The sequence below is a fragment of the Manduca sexta genome, chromosome 9, assembly GCF_014839805.1.
Source record: "Manduca sexta isolate Smith_Timp_Sample1 chromosome 9, JHU_Msex_v1.0, whole genome shotgun sequence".
Lineage (NCBI taxonomy): Eukaryota > Metazoa > Arthropoda > Insecta > Lepidoptera > Sphingidae > Manduca > Manduca sexta.
This window is the reverse complement of record NC_051123.1, coordinates 6991719-7009730: the sequence shown is the minus strand read 5'-3', so window position 1 is coordinate 7009730 and position 18012 is coordinate 6991719. Positions and strand designations below refer to the sequence as shown.

General features: G+C 34.8%; 1 protein-coding gene across 2 annotated transcripts in view; it reads right to left on the bottom strand.

The window, feature by feature from the left end:
• The window catches only part of LOC115441363 (LIM/homeobox protein Lhx1), a 71475-nt gene extending 55892 nt beyond the window's left edge, over positions 1 to 15583 (bottom strand). For both annotated transcript variants that reach the window (XM_030166129.2, XM_030166130.2), the window contains exons 1-2: positions 15298 to 15583; positions 5533 to 5722 (exon numbers count right to left, since the gene is read on the bottom strand). In XM_030166129.2, the coding sequence (XP_030021989.1) occupies positions 5533 to 5722; positions 15298 to 15325 (218 nt within the window). In that variant the 5' untranslated portion in view covers positions 15326 to 15583. The remainder of the gene's footprint in view (positions 1 to 5532; positions 5723 to 15297) is intronic.
• Positions 15584 to 18012: the final 2429 nt, after the last annotated feature.

Below are 18012 nucleotides of genomic sequence, written 5' to 3'. Positions count from 1 at the left end.
ATACTGGGAATGAAATCCGAGACCTCAGCACTGCAGTCGTACAGTAATACAATTAGGCCACCGAGGCAGTCATTCAAAGAATGCATTTAAAATTATTAAATAAACAAGTGCATTTTAACGTCATAATAGAAGTTCCACATGAATGAATAAATGAAGGAATGCCTCCTAGCCGAATTTCGGCCATGGCGGCAAATCTCAACGGAGAACAGCCAAGTACGCAGAATATATATTATAGTGCAGTAAGTTCCACATACTCATGCCCAGCGGTCAGAAAAATCGTCAGTAATTATAAAAAGCACATTAAAAATGTTTATAAACACTTACAATATTACAAATAGTATGCGTGTTCTTCACTGAACAGTTAACTTTATATAAATTATTATCATTCATACCCACGCGATGCAACCGTATAAAAATACAAAATATAGAAGACAAAAAGAAAAAAACATGAATTTCAAGATAATATAAATTCAAGATAGTATCAAAATACACATGTTTTATAAATAGAAAGAGTTATTTTTGATGATAACATTCATCCATATTCATATAAACAAAAGAAAGAACAAGAATATTATTTACCTTATTTAAAAGTTCTCACAAATTTTACTAAATAAAGAAAAGAAAACCTAATTGTCAATCAATACGCTTTAATTTCAATTCCAAACCCCGTATCTATTGAAAAACTTTATATTTACACTCTTTGTGTGTAACTTTGATAAAAGGGGATAATTTGGAACGGTAACATCAATTCCAAACTAACACAATAATGTCGGGTTGTCAAATCGGCGGAAATGACATCACTTAGCTTTAGGAAGCCGTGATGTCACTAAATGAACTTATCAAAACAAAAAACGTAAGGTAAAAAATCTTCTGCAACGACCAATGGTTCCGTAGACGGAAAAAACCTTACAGAGTAATACATAATAACATACATAACATAACGCATTTGTCCCCGAAGGGGTATGCAGAGGCGCAACTAGGGCACCTACTTTTCGCCAAGTATGTTCCGTCCCATGATGTGATAGGGGGCGAGCCTATCGCCATATCGGGCACAAATTCCAGACTCCGGGCTGATACTGAGCAGAAAAAACCCAAATACCACTTTGCCCGACCCGGGATTCGAACCCAGGACTTCAGAGCGCTATTATACCAGGCATGCAATACAACTACGCCACCGAGGCAGTCAGAGTAATAAGTTTGCGTAATATACAATGTATATGCAAATATATATAAGTGTGCGATAGCCTAGTTGGTTGTGGAACGGACTGCCGAGACGAAGGAGTGCAGGTTCAAATCCCAAGAACACACACCTATGACGACTTTTCTAAAAAAATATGTGTGTATTCTTTGTGAATTATCGCTTGCTTTAACGGTGAAGGAAAACATCGTGAGGAAACCTACATACCTGAGAAATTCTCTTTTAAGGAATTTTCGAGGGCGTGTGAAGTCTACCAACCCGCACTAGGCCCGCGTGGAGGACTGAGGTCTATTCCCTCAGGGACCGTGCCTAACAGTGGGACAGCATATAATACAGGGCTGATATTATTATGCAAATACGATGAAGATTTAGAATAAAAATATAATATAGCAACGTTATATAGTAAACTTTTTAAAGTTTTAAAATTAAACATTTTTATTTATACCAGTTACTATTTGTATTCCAAGTATAACCCTAAAACCCAAAGAACTAATTTACCGTGGCACTGCGGAGGCTATAAGTAAATCGTTTTCCGCAATGACGGTAACCTACGATGACATAATATTTTATAGTATTTATATCATTTTAGTGCTGTTTTACTTTAAATTTATTTAAAAAAATATTGACCCTTTCTGGAACAGAGCCCTGCTATTACCCATATTTAGAAATATGGAGACATAAAAAAAAATGTTTTTGAAAAAAAATCAAATATAATATAATTTTGATGCCTTTATTTTTCATACTAAGTCCTTGGTATTTTAAATGTGCGAAATAATTAGTTAATTAAATTAAGTATATAAACAAATCGGTTAGACTAAAAATTAAATTGATACCATGTCCCTAAAACTAACTTGAAATTGTAATTTATTTAGTACGAAATAATCAAAACGCTCTTTTATATAAAAAAAAAAATGATTTTGAGACCTTAACCCAAAAAGATATCACGGCCGGGAAAACACCGCCATCTTGCAAAAAAAAAACACGTACTTATTATTCCCTTAATTATTTCAAAATTAGCCACGACGTGACGATGACATAATTACGTTCATAATGCATGTACCTATAGACGGTAATTGTATTGTAATAGATGAACAACGCATTCATTTTATGCGGCCATCATTAAAAAGCACTAACTGCAAACGTTTCTTAGAATACGTCTAAAGTGCCACATAAATACAAATGCACTTTAGGTTTTTAAATAAGCTGTTTGAATTCCTTTAAAGATGGGCTATATATAGGCAATGTTTATGAATATGTATGTAATAAAATATACATGAGAGTATTCAGGTAGAAAATCGATTAAAAAAGGTAGTTTACACTTAGACGCCGTCGCGTCGACAAGCTTGAGTTCACTGGACAGGTTGAAAGCCATTTTATCTCTAGGCTTATTAAAAGAAATGTTTAGTAACCCTCGTAAGTCATTTAGGTTCGGAATAGCTGCAAAATGCAGGAAAAAGTGTTAAAATTATACGTTGGGATGTTTTTCATTATTATGTCAATTTAGTTTCGTTAGCTAAAATTAAAAACCATAGTTTAAGTTCTCGAATAATACCTATAGCTACGGGATATTAATATCCCATGCTAGTTACTATACTCGAGGTATTGCAAAAAAATACCTCTCTATCATGAAGTACTCTTCGTTATTATAAAACCAGTATTTAATGCCAAGCTTATGGTTTAAACCAGCATAATGCAGCTAAAACTCAACCTAACACTACGAGAGCCAACATTCATGTTAAAATACTCTAACTTAAAAAAATATTACCCATAAAAAGGCCCGCAGACGTGTTCTCTATTACAGCATGTATTGTAAATAATATAGAAAACGTTTCGCAAACATTAGTTAAACTTGGACTACAAGCAAAATAATTCATATTGCATTGTGAATATTGCAATAAACTAACAATTTGCAACAATACCGTAAGTTGTAACCGATGCTTACATAAAAGGTAAGGATGGCGCTTTGACAAACGAAAGAAGTATTTTATCGATATTTGTGGCGCGGCGGGTGATCGCTGGCCTGTAAATAAGTGCAGATTCCCAGGTTTGTTCCCGGTCTGAATGTTGGGGTGCAAAGTAATATATACTTGAGTAACTAAAGATATTTCTATTAAATTAATAAATTAAATATTTATCGCATGTACTTAGTATTTGCTATAAATATTTTACTTTTATTATAGGTCTTACGGACTTATTTTATCCAAACATCTGTGACTTGAGTCTATAATTTCAATGAACAAAATAAAAACAAAAGGATTAAGGAGTGCCAACCCTATTGAAATGTCAAAGATAAAAACCTTGACGGTGCGTCCTAGCTGAGCCCACGTTCAGAACATAACGTTTAAAATCAATAAAATTGTGAGCTAGACATATCATTTTGAGTTAACGCGCTAAAGACGAACACAAAAACGCATAACGTATTAATATGTTGCCAGTAAATATGGACACAACACTTAAACTTTGCCCAAGCGTGTTAGAAAAGAATATTCTTTTTACCCGACTATGGCGAAGTAAGAATACTTAATGATAGAATGCTTAATATAATTATATATCCACATTTAAATCCAGAAAATGATGTATTTTAAATACTAGGCATATGTTTATTTTCAATAAATTTAAACCTAAACATGATTTCTATTTTTAAATTTGAAATCTTACTTCTTAATATGTTGCTAATCGTATTAATAAACATGCGAAAATTTGTGACAATGTTTGTTCGAAGTAAACGCAGGAAAACCTGGGCGGATTTCGGATTGAAATTAGACAAAAAGATAGAGTATGTCTTATTTTAACACTTTCGCTACTTTTCAGCCCAGTTATTTGCTCCTACAGTAAGTAATTGTAACTTTAAGTCTACTTTTTTAAGAGATGGCGCCGGCATCATAGATTGCTATTGTGATTTAAAAACTTTAATAGCGGGAAAGGCTATTCCCGCTGGCGAAACAGCGGGCAAAACCAAGTCATTAATAAATTGAAGTTGATAGATAGATCTATAACTGCAAATGGATAATCAGCGCGCATCCTAAAGATGTGGAAATGTTGTACATTAAAGATCTTATATTCAAAAAGCGTTATATTTTTTTATGATGATAACAATAATTATAACTTCTATAAAATTTTCTAAAAGCACATAAACATGTGAAAAATTATTACATTATCTAGCTAAAATATATTTGGAAGAAATTTATGAGGACATGACGATTTGCAACGATTTTTTGTATGTGGTGTCTTCGTTTAAACCTATGGTTATAACCCTATCACAATATAAAACAATTCCTTTTTACTGTAGCGTGTCACTTAAAAAACAATGAAAAAGAACAATACTTTTAAGATTTTCGTTGTGTGAAATTGATTTTTCAATCTTACACGGGTGTTACACGTCGATCGGTATGAACGAACGGTCTAAAAATATTAAATTAATTTTAGAACATTAGTTACTGCTCGCCTTATCGCCATTTTGGTTCTCTAGTCTAAATAAAATCATTGAGAATCTGCTGCGGATTTGCAAATTCTAATCCATAATGCTTGACATTGTAAATTATTTTTGTAATTTTAATTGTAAATCTGCTACACAATATTGCAGTGACTTTTTATATTATATGTGTCATCGAACAACATAATAACGCATGCGCAATAAGAGATTTGCTCATGCTTAACTGCAACCCGAGTATCATACCAATTTTCATATGAAAATTTTCACTTGTCATCAACTCTACCGCAAGTTCGCTCGTACGCGTTAAAATATTGAACATGCCTCATGAACTTTTTAACAAAAATTTTGACCATATAAACATATTATAAAAGGAGTTACATTTCACTAGACATATATAATTCCTCTGTAACTCTATTGTAGCGACCTGACTCTACATAATATTAAGCTGACATCTGATTTATTTATATTAGAATGGATAAACCAATTAATTACTCTAAGTCAATAATGAAAACATACTACAGTAAAATATTAAACAATCAATAATGCACTTTATAGTAGGTACATAAAGTATATATAATAAAGACATAAGGGGCAACAGCCGCAAATACGTCAAATATTATGTCTCAGGATGGCGAGTGAAATGCAATAGTTTGGAATATGCTGGTAGGATATATTTTGTATCCGCCCAGATAGCGACCACCGTACACAAGGTGTTAAAACCTGTCATAGTGGCCCACGTAAGTGTCACATTCTGGGATCAGCCTATATATATCAGCAAGTGCAGACGTAAACATCCCTTGTCAGACGACATTCAATCTAAATCCCTGCTAACGATCAGGTCCTGAATTACGAATTCCAAGTTCTGGTTCTTATTTTGTTATTAGTAAGAGTTACCACTCACCTGAAGAAATCATTCCTGCAGAAGAGCTTGTTGTCGCGCGAGTAGCACTTGTCGGCGAGCGGCGCGCGACAGTCGGCGCAGCGCACGCACGCTGCGTGCCACGCGCGCTCCAGCACGTGCAGCAGGAACTTGTCCAGGATCGGCTTCTCGCAGCCGGCGCACGCCATCGCGCCGCCTGCCTCCCCACGTCCTACGACACCGAACCAAGCATATATAAATGCACTATGCAGTAATACTTTGTATGTTAGTCTTCGTCTATTATAAATATAAGAATAAAAAAGACGAAATGAACAACAACCGTTGTCCGGAAGCATATTAAATTTAAGAGAATGTGTGTTTTCAGAAAAATGTTTATTCACGCGATGTTAGGTACATAAAACAAATAGGTATTTTGCTTCTTTTTTACTTTCTTTATAAGTACTATGCTCAAATAAAGACTAATGCTTTGCACGATTTATAAACTTGTTAAAATTATCAATCTTATGCACTATATTTAGGAAGTAGCTTCAAACATACCAACATTCAAATAATAACATCCTCTTTCGTACGACCTCCTGAATAGTACATACCATAAAGTCGGTAGCACTGAGCTACGAGCTACCAACATAATGGGATTGAGTTTTACGATCGATAAAGCTTAGGTTTGAATAAAGTTTTATTAGCATATGTTATGGCCTAGCGTTGCTGGCTCTACCGTCTGCCTCCTACGTATTTCGTACGTCCACGGTGGTTATGAAAACCATTATCACTCCATAATAGATGTTATTTCCTGCGAAATAAGTACTCCAAGTGTGTTTTACAACTACATTTTGCTGCGCTTAAGTTTTTATTGCTTTAGATATTTCGTCAAACGTATCTTTCAATATTTATTATTCAATGAGTTTGAACAATTTTCTGGAATTTTCCTTTTATATTAACAGACGTGGCCAATCTGCCAATTTATCTAGCAGGTTCTAGACTTTTCACATTACCCCTAAAACACATAATCGTAATTTGTAGTGATTTAGTTTTATATACTCAATTGTTCCAATTCCAATTTGTTTGTTATTGCCTGTTATTGAATTGTTACATTGCAGTAAATTATCTAAGTTAAAAAAATGTCAACCGTCAAAAAAGTTAGTCGAAATCTTTGACATCTTACATCGCCAGCTTAAAGAATTCAAAATTGACAGACCTGTTCTTTTTTTAAACACATATTTTTCTCCTTTGCCTCGCTTTCTGAACATTTGACATTTATTGGCAGAATTTATGAAGGTCGCTGGTTTATCATTCCATATTCAAAACGTTCAAATGTCCAATTGGTCGCGCGCCATTTCTGACGGTGCGTTCAAAAATCTGTGACGATTAACCATGGTTATGAGCGTGCGTCGGTGCGTGTGATTCTTCGGTCAAAAAGTGATGTCAAGTTGTTTGTGTTTTTTTAAGCTGACAGTGTTGTCTCTGTTAATGCAAAGCTGTGGTTCTAAGAACATCTCGAACGCTGAATTTGTAAAGAAAGTAAAAATTTTAATCAGCTTATTATTTTTAGAGGATTGCGGATTTTAGTTAATACTTTTTTAAACAAAGATTAAAAACTTTTTAAACATTTATGTTAATGTTGCAACGGCTTAAGTCAAATCGATGAAGGTAATATATTTTTCAATGCCATATAATCTTTTGTAATATTAAACTTTTTGTAAGTAGATAAGTATGTTCAATGACATACAGTTTTCCAAACATGGTAATAAAGACACCCTAATACGATACTTATCGCATAATAAAAGATAATAATTCGATTAAATTGCAAATAGCCACATTGTATGTTAAACTTGTTGATTCCCCAAGTTCAGTACTTTGGCCCTAAATACGCTACATTTTGCAAAATAATTGTATTAAATGTTTGAAATGTTATCTTCGTACAACATGTTAGTCGATTTATTACCAATATTTATCTATAAATTCTGCACACACTTCCTATAAAAACAACTTCCATTTTGATCGCCTTGTGTTTAAATATTGAAAAAATTAAAAAAAAAACGTTAATAGTAAAGCAAGTATGTACCTACATGACGTATGGTTTAAGTAACAATTCTGGCGATGTCGTCAGTTATTTATTTTTATTATTCTTTGAATTAGTCCTGAATTATGTTTCTCGACAAATCTTCTAAAATAAACGTTCCTAATGCCTGAATGCATTTTTAAAAAATAACTTAAGGTGGTAGCTCAAGGTCCATTTTCATACATTTTGTTTCGGCTTTAATCTGGGTAACTAAACAAGTATTAGCAAGTAAAGAATTTAAATTCACGTCTAGTTAGTGATTAGTTCTCGCAGTTGAAAGAAAAACGTAAAATAATTAATAATCATGGATATTTCGGCCTTTAAAATTTAATATGACGAAATTTTAAAGGCAGAAATATCCATGATTATTAATTATTTTTACATTTTTCTTTCAACTGCGAGAACTAATCACTAACTAGACGTGAATTTAAATTCTTTACTTGCCAATACTTGTTTAGTTACCCAGATTAAAGCCGAAACAAAATGTATGAAAATGGACCTTGAGCTACCACCTTAAATTGGACTTGTGCTTACTTAAATTATTTACTTCCACTATTTCTTACTCGCACTTATAACCACAAAGATCACGACACATTTACGTTTCGCAGAAAAAATCTATAAACTCTAGTATTAGAATGTGGAAAATGTAAAACATTTTTTTTTTCATATTTGTAAATGAATTTCCAATAAATTCCAAGCTTAAAGTTTAGCGTGATCAACTCTCATTAATAGAGTCCAGTAATGTTTGGAATGAAATAAATTATTTATGTTATTATGACTTATACCAGCCTATTCTATATATAAAATTAAATTATGGAAAACGTCTTACTAGTTTAACTTATTAACTATATTATAGGTATTAAAAAAATACAAACTGGCAAATAATATTAACTCATTATCGTCTCTTCAATAATTTCACTTGTAACAATAAGCGATGTTAGCAATTAGCGACTTATTATACCTACTCTACCTAGACACTACTGATTTGCTACATCATCTGTACATTATAAAACAAAGTCCCCAAAAACTGTCTGTCTATATGTAATCGATTTTTTCAATATCTACTGAACGGACTTTGGTACGGTTTTTACTGAAACAAAGTCCAATTCTTGAGGAGGGTTTAGCTAAATATTACATTACGTTTTGATGTAAATTGACTGAAATATAACGATTACTGTTGAAGAGGTCGCGTGGTTGTAAAAAATCTTAAGGTTTGGAATTTACGTGGAACAAACTTTGTGAAACACGCGCGCAAAGCCGCGGACACAGCTAGTATAAAGGAAAGTTAAACTTGAGTAATCAGTATTAACAGTCTGAAGACTCTCCTAGACCTCCAACCTGCCTTAAATTGCCAAACAATGTAATAAGGGACCTATAAATTACGCAGCGCAGTCTTTAACAAATAAAAATGTTATGCTTAAAAATTTTGGCAGAAAATGTTCCTCAATCTTTTTAATAATCAATTGTTATGCATTATTTTTTACACAGAGAATGGATATGTGGGTCGCCTTTGGTACTCGTAAGTCTCTCCAACATGAACTACAATTATAGGACTCACCGACGCGTACCCGACATTTGAAATTTACGGCCTTATTTTTATAAACGAAACTCTACGCAGTTACTTTATCGTCACCGTCCTGAGCCGAGGTTCGTAGCCTGATAGTGGGGTTTCCTCAGCATGGCTTAATTTTCAAAGGTTGTGAGCGCCTAAAGCGCTAGCCCAAAAGTCCGATGTGTTTTTATAAGCCGGCCCTTGACTGGCTACCAAACGTAATGTCAGGTATTAAAAAAATGTTTCATAATATATCAAGCTCAGACCAAGCTGACCCATAAATAGTCTTCAAAATATATGTTATGACTCTACCACTAGGAAACTACGGCTTTAAGGGTCTGTTTCACGATTGAAACGCTAATCGTCAAATATAAAGCGACTAAATACAAAAGCCAAGCTCCGAAATAACTTGTAAACAAAAGAGGCATTCGTCATTAACTATCTTATACATTAATTGGTGTACAACAATACTTGAATTATAACTGTATCTTATGTTTACGTGAATCTTAATAATCGTAACAAAACTAGTTTTCGTATTTTAATCGCGGTTTCTTCTATAATTGTACAATGTAGGTAGATATTTTAGCTTTGACTTTTCAGACGACGAACACCTCAGTTCGCCCATGATCTTGAAGGCTGCAGTCTTCTAAACGTCGGGAGAAAATTTTGATATAAAAACCGCGATAATATTCTAAAGCTAGTCTTATTTCGATGTTTAACATTTTGCAACAGCACCTTAGGCCTATAATAACTGTTTCAACGAGGTATTTGTGCTAATACTTAAACGATATTATTTACTACTTATAGATTATGAAACTATATTGAAAACCAAAACACAAAAAATATATATACGTCGAACTTAGTAGCCCAAATTATATTATGCGAGGTATACTTGTACAAAGTTTCATTATGTACTTATTGCTAGTGAAGCTGTACTCCTATATTATGAATATAAAGAGGAAAAAAATATTCGCAAATGTGTTTGAGGTAATATTTTAAATTGCTAAGCCAATTCTGACAATTCTATCAGTTATATGAAGCGAAGGTTTTCCTTTGTGTTGTTATTGGTTGTTTTTGTATCGGGAATGAATCTAAACACCACGGAACTCTGAGCAAAGGCTAATATAATGTTAAAGGAAGAACTGATTTATGTTAAATATATATATTTCATAGATACAATACTCACGATAATTTATAGAAGAATACTAAATATATATGTCCTTTAGAAGTCGGTACCATAATATCACAGACAACCCATACATTATTGTATTAAATCGCAAAGTAATAAAGAAAAAAATGTCTTTTTGTGTTAAAATAAAACTCAATTTTCAATAATGACTCCGGTTTTGAGACCGAATTGGGATATTCCACTCAGTACCAGCCCGGAGTTTGTGCCCGATGAAGTGTTGTGTTTGATGCACGGGACGGTCAGTGATGTTAGATTCTTTCTACTCTGTACCACCAGCCTTGTGTCGAATATGCAAAAAGTGGGTGCACCAGTTACGCTTCTGCCTACCCCTTGGGAATAATAGGCGTGAGTGGTGCGTGATTCCGTTATTTACTTAAAAATAATGTTGTTTCATGAGACTATGTCTTTGTTTTGAAATTATACTAATCTTTGTTTTTCTAAAGATTTTTAATCAACGCATCGTTATAACTTAGCAAAATGAAAATAAAATCCACATTAATAATTAATCCTAAATGCACTTGATCGAACATATTTCTCTCACATATACTACATAGTCCAAACACCAGCAGGTGCGCAGTTGGCATACATTTTAACTTGCACTTCAGTTGTATTTGCCTTCCAATCACGCAAAAACCGCTGAACTAATTTGCTGCACTGAGGATCCGGGCTCTTCAACGAGCAAAACACTCAAATTCACCACAAAACCTAATCTATTTAGTGGACGTGGCAGATGTTATGGAAAATAACTTATTACACCTGGAATAGGAGAATGTGGATACGATTGGTTATAATGACGAGACGAGCAAGCCGCTCGTGTGAGGGATAACTGGTATGTCTCTCATATGTGAGAGTCTGGCTGGGTAGGTACCACCGCAATGTCTATTTCTGCCGCGAAGCAGTTTGTAGTCACTGTTGTGTTCCGATTTGAAGGACATTGTAGCCAGTGTAACTACTGGACATAATAAGACTTAGCATCTCATATCTCAGGATGACGAGCGCAGTGGAATACCAAACCATACTTTATAATTCAAGATGTTGGATAGTGTTTCTACTATTTACGGGCGGTCGTATCGCTTACCATCAAGCGAACGGCAAGTTTGTCTCATCATTCAAACCAAGAAAAATAATAATAACACCAATGTTTATTAGTAGCAAAACTACCCAAAGTTTTAATGATAAGGCTCAGGTGGTAGTGGTCTACTTGTCACCCTGATACATGAGATATTAACTTAATGGCCAGTAATTATATTCAAATATGAGTAATCTTAAACCTCGGCTTATTAGCATTATCACGAACTACTTTGTAATGTCTAAGTTCGTGACTATAGCTCTAAGTTCTAATACGATCAAGCGAGGTAGTTTTTTAATGTGGTTTGAAAGTCTAATATTTTGGTAAAATTCATGGTGTACACTTCTTTAGTTTAAACTGTGCATTATTTATTAGCTAGTTTTAGAATTAGGTTAACTTAAACTTCAATGATAAATGGAATTATTCGGTTATACACTATCTGAGACCTATAAATATTTAAAAATACAGTTCTAAATTCAAAGCTACATAAATAAGGAAATCCAATGAAACAAATAATTTTAGATGAATGACATCATGTAATATTATTTTTCCTTCGTAACATAGAGCATACTATAGGAAAAAAATACAATAAATAGATCTCGTTATTTTATACAACACTATATTTCGCTTACGGCACTGCCGGCGTTAAAGTCCTTTTCAAAAAAATACCTATAGTGCATTTTTTTAACACTAGCTAACATGATAATCTAGGTTTTAATCTATCTGAGTCGTTTCGAAGTTTAAAACCAAATATATTTACATTTAGCATTTATATTATTAGCACGAAGTAACATATTAGAATTTAAAGCATGTGTTATTATCTATTCTTCTAGAAACTTATGTTAACTACATACTTGTGAGTCGAGGTTTATCATTAAATTGATATTAGGCCAAAAATAACGACGGTATCTGCCATATTAGATAGAACGATGTCTTTTTTACTATATAAATAAGAAGTAACAAATTCAAGTTAACTATAAATACGGCGGGGAAGATTATCGGAGACCTACAATGTTAAAATGTAATTAAAATCGCAACGATGGGTACCAAGTTGTTAAGAAGTTGAAAGAGGTTTCATTTGTCCGTGATTTTGATGTTACACTGATTTAAAAATTACTAAAACTACATGCTAAATAATACCTATTAAGTACCTAAGTAACCATTCATTAATTACAGACAAATAATATAGAAGCTCAGCCTTTCAATATACCTACTACTGAAACAGTGAAATAAAAATTACTAAAAATAGGTACCAATAATACCTATCAAACACCTAAGGAACCCTTTATTGATTACAGACCAACAATATAGAATTTCAGCTTTTCAACACCTACTAAATAAAGCCTAAATAATTCAGTACCTGCTCATACATTTCCTAATACTGAATATCTGCCAATTTTAATGACATTGTACATGGATGAGTTGGTACCTACACGAATTAACTTGTCTATAATGATGGAGACTTGTCATATGAGTTGATGAGATATACGAATATAATATTGAGGAAGTATATATAGGCCTAAGATAATTAAGTAATATTTTACACACTAATCTCGTGTCATCAATTCATCTTTATATAGAAGCTTTTGAGTATTCGAAGAACAAAATATAAAGTATGAAAATTGATAGAAACATATTTAGGCAGAAACTGTGGTAACTAAAAAAGTTTCACTTATTAAATTCTTTATTAGGTTTTAAACTCTCTTAAATTGAATACCTGGGTATTATATATATCCAAGGAATGTTTATCCTGACTTACAATGGTTTAGATGAGATTCTTCAAAGTATTGTAATTCCTGCCAATTATTGTTAAGAATGAAGAATAGAATATCAATATTAAAGCAAATCTATCTTTTCAAAAGGTATCCATACATATATTTTTTGTTAAGTTTTTTTAACAAAAAATATATTTCTAATAACCTTATGAAAGGATTTATGAGATTATGTTTTTTAAAAGTTTTTGTTGTTCACAATTGTAAGACAATGGTGAAACAAACTTGATGTTTTGTTAGTATTGTTGGGACAAAAACTCTTTGTTTTTGCGGTTTGCACTCCCGCGCCTGGCTCGTGCCACTCCATTGATGAATGTAGGATAAATTTATACTTTTCTATACTAATATTATTAACGCGAAAGTTTTGATGTTGTTACTCAAATCACGCTAGGACGGCTGAACGAATTTGGATGAAATTTGACACAATGATAGATTATAGTCTGCAATAGCATATAAATTGCATTTTATTCAAGGAAAATGTATATTGGGATTTTTACCTATTAAAAAACTTTTTTGCAAAGCGGAGTCGCGACCAAAAGCTCTTGTTTTTTTTAAATTTTATAAATTCAATGTTTTTAAGTATGAGAAAATATTATGGGTAGAACCTATTTCCAAGCAAGCGACTCATTAGTTGTTTATTTATTAGTGTAAGAGATTTCAAGTAATCATTCTTTTAAAACCTTAAAAATGAATTAAATATTTAGAATAGTGTCCTTTTATATTGTCATTTTACGCCTAATTTAGACTATTGGTGAATAATTCGTGGAATAACTTGGCGAATAAATATGACTATGAATTTTAAGTAACGAATACATCCGAATAAGCTGTTTATACTCATGTTCGTGACTATTCGTCTGTATCCGGCAAGTATATAAACTCCCTGATTTATATACTTTTACTGGTTTAGAGAATTGCGATTTCTATACAAAAGATCCGCATACAAATTAAAGATATATTTTGTTTCTTGGAACAAGGACTAAATATATATACTGTGAAAGGATTTAAAATTATACAAACGTAATATGATACATACGTTTTGCGATAGGTCCTACAGTAAATCAATACTGCGAGAAATATCGGCATGAAAGTCTGTCCTTTTGCAAGGCTTACGTGGGAACATGGATCCAACATATAGAGGTCCCTTTAAGATACATTACTTTTGTTGGGATTTATACATCTTGCAAGTACTCTCTGTACTTATGGAGGACATAAAACCAAGACAGCACTTGTAAGGTGCAGGGACTATTGCAGAGAAGATGGGAATTATACTGGGTCTTTGGATGGGATCTAACTGACTTAGTTGCAGGGCTATAATTATTACTTATTATTAGTAATATATGGACTCTACTACCACTTTTAAGATTCTAAAGAAGAGTCTATAGAAGTTTTAACTGTTTTTTTTTTTCGTAGAATAACTTTAATTATACCTATGGTCACAAGCAATTCTCGCGGTTTTCCTTGGGTAAATACTTTTTTCATGGATCCTCCTCGAATAATGACCAGCTTGATAAATTGGAAATGTCGCACTTTATAAATCCAGGTTTCTTACACGTTACTGATATTTTTTTTATCAATATGTTTCAAATGCGGCCCTGTACTAGGAGTTCTATGTAAGACAATTTCAACACATAAACTCTACCTACCTACCTAAATATACATGTGCTATCTAGTATAGTGTGAAAGACGCGCAAAATATATTAATTGTTATAAGATTGAGTCAAGTCTTGCTTTAGGCCTAACTAATTGAGTTTAGGCCTAAAATAATACTGGATTTAACATGTATTTAACTGTGTTACAGTTATTGGAACACTAGTGTGATAATTTACTTAATTTTTACTCAAATTTTATAAAACGTATTCTGAAGAAAAAATGATATTTATATGAAAACAAATAACTCTACCAAGAAAATGCAATAGATAACTGTCACATATACAAATGTATAGTACATAGTGTGTTTTCTTTTAGTTATGTGATGGTTAGTAATGTTAGAACTGATCACAAGACTAATAACTGAAACACTAGACTTCGTCCAATAATAGAAATGCAAATTTAGTTTTGCAAGTATACACTATATGCACAAACCCGCTGTGTCATGTTAAGTTTTTAATATTACTGCTAAAAATAACAATACAAAACATAAATAACCTCCAAACGACGGCATAGTCAAACACATTCACAGTTCCACCCGACAGACCATAGACAATAAGTTTCTGTACAATATGAGGCACAGGACACTAACTTTTACCAATGTGGTGCTGGTGGAAGGGGGCATGGGCCCCCCGTCCTGCGGCAAGGAAACCCGCCACTTCGGCACCTCTACACGGCACTTCACTTGACACACCGCGGCGATATCGCGCGGCGCCACCGACCACACAGCGACACGCGCCACTTCCAAACGCGTACTGAGCGAACGTGGCGAGTGGCGAGGCTGCGCCCGGGGCCAGAGCCGCGGCCGCGCCCGACAGAGACGCCGATAGCGCCGCGGGCCGGCCCGACAGAGAGGCACGGAGTAGCCGCGCCGGGCCGCCGGGCGTGGCCCGCGCTCCAGCCACTCGCGCGCGAGGGGTGGCGCCGCCCTCCACTTTTCTATGTTTTTTTTCGTGCGTGTCTCTGTGCGGTAGTGGGATTTCATTTTGTGGGACACGTGCGGCGTTCGCAGTAAATTTAAATTGGCTCGCCGGTAGATCGAGTGGTAGCTGAACATAATTATAGAGCCTGGATTTTTCGGTCGCGTCTCTAGGCCGGCCGGGTGTCTTATTTTATGGTTTCGGTGGAGTCCGCGGCACCGGGGGCGTGTGCGCTCCGTATTTATGTAGTGTTGCCCGCCTTCTAGACGTGCGAGCTCTCTCTGTGTGTTCTTTATTTTTATACTCTGCCATTCGCTCTGCGGCGAGGTGGGTAGGTGGATACTGGATATTGATATGGTGGGACTTCGATAAACAGAACACTGCAGAAAAAATACACGATTCGCTCCACTACTTGTCTTCGTTATTTGTTTTAGCTCTGCTTCGCGCATATCGACTGCCAGTGGACAGAGATAAATGTGGATGTAGAAAGAGTTTACAATATCATATCATTTTGAAACACAATTGAGCGAGATTTTTTGCATGTAATTTTAAGTTACGTGCATACAAGCGAATATATAGACAGGGTGGTGACATAATGACATTCATGCTTGAGTCGAAAGCAATATCACTGACGAATTCATTGTAAATACCTACATACCTACTCAATCAGATAGATGGCCCAATAAAATACTTAAAAACCAACTTTTTTTTCCTCGTATCAACGCGACCTGAACCGTGAGAAGGTGACTAATCAGAAGTAAGTATAGAGAATTGAAATAAAATAATTTTCCCACCATAGTCCACATGTGACCGTAAAGGCTGCAAAATCTCCGAAACGTCGGGAGAAAATGATTGTATAAAAAACCGCGATAAAATCTTATAAATAGTTTTATTTCAATGTCTAACATTCGTGTAAACAAAACAAATTGTACGAATAACAAACTACATACAAATATAGGTAGGTATATGCACAATATCTTGAAGATGAAGTCTTTTTATTCCTACTTAGAGCAAAAGCAAAAGTTCACCATACTCAATCACTGTGTAGCGATCTAAGCATCCATCTACAACGCCAAATAATTTGGAGACATATTGTCACCGATCTTTAAGTAGATGTATTATCGAGGTTTGGAATAATAAGAACTTCATGAAACAGTGTGAGCTTCTTCTAACTTGACTGAAGATGCAATTTGAATGAGTTAATTCCTTTGAGGTATTATTCTTTAAACGACTGCCTGCCGTACATCAACCCCTCTGGGGGATACCTACAGTCCCAAAGCAATAATTATGGAAGACAATAATCCATACTGTTGCCCGACCTGGGATTGGACCTCAGGACCTCTCAGTCCTCAGCACATAAATACGCTGCCGCTACACCATGGAACCGAAATTATCATTTAATGCTATTGCTTTTTAAAAACCAGTCAAGATCATAATAATTAGTATTCGCTTCCTTAGTCTAGACTGCTTCAGTGGCGTAATTTTATTGCTTGTGCGATATGTCAACGCTCTGACGTTCCAAGTTCAAATTCCAGGTCAGATAAAGAGATATTGGATTTTTCCGCACATGATCGGCTAGGAGTCTGGTATTTGTGAACATTATGACGATAAGCTTGCCCACTATCACATCATGGGACACAATACATATTGCGGAAAGTGGATGTCCTGATGGTACCTCTATACCTTTTGATCATGATGCGCGGTGTGTGTGTGCAACTAAAACTTTTCTTTATTCACACACACACACACACACACACACACACAACATCACGCATTTTATCCCCGAAGGGGTATGCAGAGGCGCAACCATGGCACCCACTTTTCGCCAAGTGTGTTCCGTCCCATGATGTGATAGGGGGCGAGCCCATCGCCATATCGGGCACAAATTCCAGACTCCGGGCTGATACTGAGCAGAAAAAACCAAATATCACTGCCCGACCCGGGATTCGAACCCAGGACCTCAGAGCGCTGCCGTACCGCGCATGCAGTACAACTACGCCACCGAGGCAGTCACAATACAGTTTAATTTAATTCACAAGCTCTTTTGTATCGTGATGAATGTACCAGCGTTTCGGGATGTGTTAACGCTGTGAAGAAGCAAAGTAACTCCACTACACCTGATGGTAATGGAGTAAGGTCCAATAGAATGTCGACTGATGAGGGATGATTACCCCTTGACAGTCGACACAATTATGCCGGCCTGTTGGAACCGGATATACACAGACTAATCCAGGAGCGCGACACACTTACTGTGCGCCATTATGGCGGGTTTTAACACCTTGTACACGGACCA